Source organism: Jaculus jaculus, chromosome 17, assembly GCF_020740685.1.
Source record: "Jaculus jaculus isolate mJacJac1 chromosome 17, mJacJac1.mat.Y.cur, whole genome shotgun sequence".
NCBI lineage: Eukaryota > Metazoa > Chordata > Mammalia > Rodentia > Dipodidae > Jaculus > Jaculus jaculus.
In genome coordinates, this window is record NC_059118.1 from 18,691,208 (window position 1) to 18,697,920 (window position 6,713).

General features: G+C 52.3%; 1 protein-coding gene across 1 annotated transcript in view; it reads left to right on the forward strand.

Moving 5' to 3' along the window:
• Window positions 1-6,713, forward strand: part of Gnai2 (G protein subunit alpha i2) — a 29,442-nt gene extending 22,729 nt beyond the window's left edge. Inside the window, exons 5-9 of the mRNA XM_045136802.1 lie at window positions 3,671-3,799; window positions 4,169-4,298; window positions 4,393-4,546; window positions 4,856-5,069; window positions 5,708-6,713. Coding sequence (XP_044992737.1) covers window positions 3,671-3,799; window positions 4,169-4,298; window positions 4,393-4,546; window positions 4,856-5,046 — 604 coding nt within the window. The 3' untranslated portion in view covers window positions 5,047-5,069; window positions 5,708-6,713. The remainder of the gene's footprint in view (window positions 1-3,670; window positions 3,800-4,168; window positions 4,299-4,392; window positions 4,547-4,855; window positions 5,070-5,707) is intronic.

The following is a 6,713-nucleotide window of genomic DNA, read 5'->3' on the forward strand; positions in this document are numbered from 1 at the left end:
AGCTGAGCTCGAACTAGGAGCTGCCCAGGGGAGGGATGGGAAGGGACTCCAGGCAGGGCAAACAGAACCTGGTGGGTTCAGGCTGGCTGCCTTGGGACCCACAAGGGAAGAAAGGCCTTTGCGGTGATTGGTCTATACCTGAACTTCACCTCTGACCCTTCCCAGCCCTTGGCCAAACCTAGGACTCACCTGGAGAATCCCAGAGGCATTGTAGGCTTGGACCTTTTACGCATGGTCCACAGTTCTGAGCTCCCTTGAAGCCTTTTCCGGACTGGGGGGTGGGGTGCTGAGAACCTCAAGGTGGGGTGGGCAGGAAGGACAGACTGCAGGAGGCCTCTCCACCTTCCTACTTCAGCCAAACCCCCTGGCTCCTCCTACCCATCCATTCCAGAGCCTACCCTGTAGGGCTGGGACCTCATAGGGTGGTGAGAAGATCTTCCCTACCCAGGAATTCTGAGTCCTGCTCCAGTCATGTGAACAGGCTTCTCCTGCCCTCCTTGCATGGCCTGACTGCCCTTGTGTCCCACCCCCAGGAGCTTCGGGATCACAGCCAAATCTGTAGAGGCCTCCAGGCTTCAGCTCTGCTCCACCCTGAGGTCACGGGCTTAGCCACCAGCTGAGTTTGTGGGTTACCGGGGCAGGGAGGGGTGAACCCTGTCAGACATTGCTGCTTCAATATTTCTGCTGTTCAAAGAGTAGGGGATTGAAAAAAACAAATATCAGAGCCAGACATGGTAGCGCAGAGGTAGGAGGATCACCGTGAGTTCGAGGCCACCCTGAGAATGCATAGTGAATTCCAGGTCAGCCTGCGCTAGGGTGAGACCCTACCTCAAAAAACCAATCAAACAAACAAAAAATATCAGAGTAGGTGCCCAGCGTGGTGGCGCACGCCTTTAATCCCAGCATCGGGGAGGCAGTGGTAGGAGGATCGCTGTAAATTCAAGGCCATTCTGAGATTACCTAGTGAATTCCAGGTCAGCCTGCGTGAGAGTGAGACCCTATCTCGGAAAAAAAAAAAAAATAGACTAGGGGATAAAGCCATCTGCAGGTCACTTCCCACTTTTCTGTCTTCCTCTGTCTTCATTCTGTAGCCTCTGTTTATGCCTACTGTATGGCCTGCCCTGTTTTAGTTAGGGGTTGGGGTTCAGTAGTGACCACAGACTTTGCTTTTCCAGAGTGCTTTATGCCTTGACAAGATCACCCAGGGGAGTAAGGTGTAGGTTGGAACATCACAAGAAACGTGTGTGTACTGATAATCCTCCAGTGGACCAGTGGGGTCCTTAGGGTGAACCCCATCTGTTGAGAAGGGAGACTTGTGTAAAACCTACCGTGAGGCCTCCAGGCTGGGGGCTCAGTAGGGGGCGGGGCATGGTATGCAGGTCTCAGCACATGCGTCATGGTCCCCCATGGCCCTTCCTGTTTTTCTGTTCTGTCCCTGCTTCTCTGAGATCATTTCCCTTTGGCCTGCTTTGGCTGCCTGCTAGCCCCAGCAGCCCTGGCCCAGGAGCAAAACACCAGCAGAGGGCAGCCTCTTCCAGGGCTTAGCCCTTGGCCCTGCAGGGTGGCATTGTTACTAATTAAGGGAGCTTGTAATGAGGGGCCCTTGGGACCTTTGCCAAGCATGTATCTATGCCCTTCCCCTGAGGAGTCTAAATTTTATTGGGTACTGAGCAAAGGGCCCACTGGGCCTTGCAGGCCCCAACATGCCCATTTTCACACCAAGGGACCACACGAGCTTGCTCTTGTGTTGGGTACTTTAATTGTACCGATTAGCATCTTGAATCTCTCTCAGAGGACTAATTTGCCCCCTCCCACTCTCCTCAGCCTGTAGTTCCAACGTCCTGGATCCTGTTAGGTACAGGCCAAGCTCAAGCTCTGGGTACTGGGGCCACAAGGCCATCATACCTCCTCCCTGTCCCATTCCACAAAATGCTATCAAGGGGCTTGGGTCTAAATTTCTTCACCTTACTTTGTGCACCTGGATGTATGTGGGTACTGGAGAATCAAGCCTGGGTCAGCAGGCTTGGTAAGCAAGCACTTTTTTTTTTTTAAGGTAGTGTCTCACTTTAGCCTAGGCTGGCCTCAAACTCACAGCGATCCTCCTACCTCTGTCTCCGGAATGCTGGGATTAAAGGTATGCGCCACCACACCTGGCTCTAAAGCAACCACTTTCAACTGCTATGCCATCTCCCCAAGTAGTTATTTATTTATTTATTTATTTATTTATTTATGAGAGAGAAAAAGAGGTAGAGAGAGAGAGAGAGAGAATGGGCACACCAGGGCCTCCAGCCACTGCAGACGAATTCCAGATGCGTGCGCCTCCTTGTACATCTTACATGGGTGCTGGGGAATTGAACCAAGGTCCTTTGACTTTGCAGGCAAATGCCTTAACCACTAAGCCATGTTCTCCAGCCCCAGTAGAGCTTTCTCCCCCCCCCCCACTTCAGCAGTGATTGTCAAGCAGGCAAGAGTTAAAGAAGTAAGAATGTGGGCTAGAGACATGGCTCGGCAGGTCAGGGGCTTTCTCTGCAAACACAGACCTAAGTACAAACATGACCCATGTAAATGCTGGAGATGGTGGTATGTGCTTGGCCAGTGTTGGGGGAGGCAGAGGAAAGATGGGGAGTCCCTGGAACTCACTGGCCAGCTAGCCTAGTGGAATCTCAAAGAATGAGATGGAGAATAATAGAAGACATTTGATATCAAACTCTGGCCTCCACAGTCGTGCGTGTGTGTGCACGTGCTCGCGCGCACGCGCACACACACACACACCAAAAACAAGGATACCAGGTGCGGTGGTATACACCTATAATTCCAGCACTCAAGAGGGTACATTGGAGTTTGAAACCAGCGTGGACTACACAGACCAGACCCTGACTTAAAAATAACAGAACTATGGGCTGGAGAGATGGCGTAGCGGTTAAACGCTTGCCTGTGAAGCCTAAGGACCCCGGTTCGAGGCTCGGTTCCCCAGGTCCCACATTAGTCAGATGCACAAGGGGGCGCACGCGTCTGGAGTTCGTTTGCAGAGGCTGGAAGCCCTGGCGCGCCCATTCTCTCTCTCTCCCTCTACCTGTCTTTCTCTCTGTGTCTGTCGCTCTCAAATAAATAAATAAAATTTTTAAAAAAATATTAAAAAAAATAAAAATAACAGAACTAGGGCTGGAGAGATGGCTTAGCAGTTAAGTGCTTGCCTGTGAAGCCTGAGGACCCCAGTTCGAGGCTCGATTCCCCAGCACCCACGTTAGCCAGATACATAAAGGTGCGCACGCGTTTAGAGTTCGTTTGCAGTGGCTGGAGGCCCTGGCGCACCCATTCTCTCTCTCTCTGTCTGTCTGCCTCTTTCTCTGTCTGTTGCTCTCAAATAAATAAACAAACAAACAAACAAAAAATAACAGAACTAGGCCAGGTATGATGGTGCAAACCTTTAATCCCAGTACTCTGGAGGCTGAGCTAGGAGGATCACTGTGAGTTAGGCCACTCTGAGACTACATAGTGAATTCCTGGTCAGCCTGGGCTAGAGCGAAACTCTACCTCAAAAAAAAGAAAAGAAAAAAGAACAGAAGGATGTTGGGAGGGGAAAAAAGAAAGAAGCAAGGCTCTGCCTGCAAAGTCAGGAGTAGAAGGGGGCCCCCTTGTAGCCTGCGTGACCTCCACCCCCTGCCTGCAGCTACCTGAATGACCTGGAACGCATCGCACAGAGCGACTACATTCCCACACAGCAGGATGTGCTGCGGACCCGTGTGAAGACCACTGGTATTGTGGAGACACATTTCACCTTCAAGGACCTGCACTTCAAGTGAGTGGGCATGTGGGCAAGGGTGGTCACACCTGCTAGCCATTGGTGTAGCCGGAGAGGTGGTGTTGGGCCAGCGTCTCCCAAGCCCTAAGCGGATCCTTAAGGCTGCGTTTTGGAAAAAAGATGTCCTCATCAGCCGGTACATTGGTGGTCACCTCCTGCCAGCCGCTTGCAGCTTGACCCTACCCCATGTGGCTGTAGCCTGCCCTCCTGACCAGGCCCAGTACCAGGGCTGAGGTGGGCGAGTGTGGATGATTCTATAAAGGGAGCTGCTTCCACTTGGACCAGGTCTGTCCCGAGCCTGTGAAATACCGGAGGGCCTCCCCCGGGGCTTTATTCCATGGAGCTGAGTTGACCCAATATCCACAGGATGTTTGACGTGGGTGGTCAACGGTCTGAACGGAAGAAGTGGATCCACTGCTTTGAGGGGGTGACAGCCATCATCTTCTGTGTAGCCTTGAGCGCCTATGACTTGGTGCTGGCTGAAGATGAGGAGATGGTAAGAAGCCTAGAGAACACCGGGGCCGGGGACAGAGCTGAGCAGGGTGGGGGCGACGGGTGGCCCAGACGCTAACCTCACTTCCTTCTCCCAGAATCGCATGCATGAGAGCATGAAGTTGTTTGACAGCATCTGCAACAACAAGTGGTTCACAGACACGTCCATCATCCTCTTCCTCAACAAGAAGGACCTGTTTGAAGAGAAGATCACACACAGCCCACTGACCATCTGCTTCCCCGAATACACAGGTAAGAGTCTATGACGACTGTTCTAGCTGAGCGTGGTGGCGCACGCCTTTAATCCCAGCACTTGTGAGGCAGAGGTAAGAGTGCCGTGAGTTCGAGGCCACCCTGAGACTACAGAGTGAATTCCTGGTCAGCCTGGACCAGAGTGAGACCCTACCTACAAAAATCTATTTAAATAAGTAAGTAAAAGGCTGTTCTAGGGAGAAGCTGCCACTGTGCCTATCCCATGAGCCAGTAGGGTCTTTCTGCCTCTCACCGCCCCCCCACACACACACACAGCACAAGAAAATCTTGCCATTGTGTCTCCCTCAGGGGCCAATAAGTATGACGAGGCAGCCAGCTACATCCAGAGCAAGTTTGAGGACCTGAATAAGCGCAAAGATACCAAGGAGATCTACACGCACTTCACGTGTGCCACCGACACCAGGAACGTGCAGTTCGTGTTTGACGCCGTCACTGATGTCATCATCAAGAACAACCTGAAGGACTGTGGCCTATTCTGAGTGGCAGCGGGCCTGGCAGGATGGTGAGCCAAGGGCAGGGAGCTGGGGGCGAACCAAGTGGGACCCTTGAGCTCAGAGAGGAGGTGTGGCTGGGTACCGAGGGGAGAACCTCTGGGGTTAATTAGTAGACAGAGGACAAGGAAGGGAGACAGAAGGACCTGGCCATGCCAGGGACAGAAAACTAGGGAAAAAAAAAAAACGTGCTGGGCGTGGTGGCGCACGCCTTTAATCCCAGCACTTAGGAGGCAGAGGTAGGAGGATCAACATGAGTTCAAGGCCACCCTAAGACCACATTGTAAATTCCAGGTCAGCCTGGGCTAGAATGAGCAAACAAACATTAAAAAACCTCGTCATCATGCCATTGGTCTAGCCTGACAAAGTGGATGGCAGAAGACTCTGTTGCTCTGCATGATCAACTTTATACTAACCCTTAGCCACCTGCCCCTTAGACCTAACGGTCTCGAGTCCAAACTGGCCCAAGTGTAATATACATGCATGCACGTGCGCACGCGCACAACCCAGCAAGAAAAGCTGGCTCCTGAGCACAACTGTGTCCTTGTTAATGAGTGGGTAGAGAAGAGGAGAGAGCCATTCATTGTCTAGGAAAACAGGACACCCTGGCTACCTTCTAATCAATGCTGTATCTGTCCCCCACATTCAGGGCTACTGCTGACTCTGCTCCCCGTTGCCTCTAAGGAAGATGGGGACAAGAAGACCACGCTCCCTGCCTGTCCCCTGGCTGCTTCTCTTTCCTCTCTCTGTTCTCAGCCACCCCACCCCATCCCCTCCTTCAGCTCTAAACTTGGAGGAGGGGTTGCCACAGGCCTCCCTATTTGAAGCCTGCCCTTGTCTTGAGGTGCCAGGAGTGGCCATGGTACCCCCTTCCGGGGCCTCTGTTCTGGTTTTCTGACCGTTGTCTCGTCCAGTGGTGGGGAAGCACATTCAGAGTCGCCTAAGGCCTGTGTCTGGAGGGGCACCACTTCTCCAGCCTGGACCCCTGCCCTGGCTTTGTCCAACACCAGCCCTGACCCAGCCCAAGTCCAAATGTTTACAGGGAGCCTCCTGCCCACCCCACTCCCTGCCGCTCGGAGGCCCCAAAGGAAAAAGCACAAGAAACGTGAGAGACGCCATCATTCCTGGAGACCACAGTCCACCTGTTCATTCTCGTAGCTTTTTAAAAAAAAAAACAAACAACAAAAACAAAAAAAAAAAAAGAAAAAAAAGAAAGAGGAAAAAAAAAAAAGGAAAACTGCAAACCTAGAAAACTTTTTAGAGAAAACCTATTTAAAATTGTCAGATCCTGACCAGCAACCCACCCAGCCCCCTTTCCAGTGATTCCGTGCCTTGAGTGTGTCTGCGTGTTTACACCCATCCCTCTGCGGGCGGTCCCCTGCCCTGCCCTCCACGGAATTGGGTTCCAAGGGCTGTTCCAGACAACTGCCAATGTCACTGAGGGCCCCGCCCTGAGGCCCTGGGCCCAGGCTCCATTAACCTAAATGTAGCTCCTTAGCGCTAATCTAGGAACCGCCGCTGCCTGCTGAGGGGCCAGGCCCCTCCTACCCTCGCCCCAAGCCCGGGTCCTTCAGCATTGAACACTTCCTTGCTTTTTTCACATGTTTTATGGAATTGTTCACATGGTTTGAAATAATAAAATGTAGAAAGAAAAA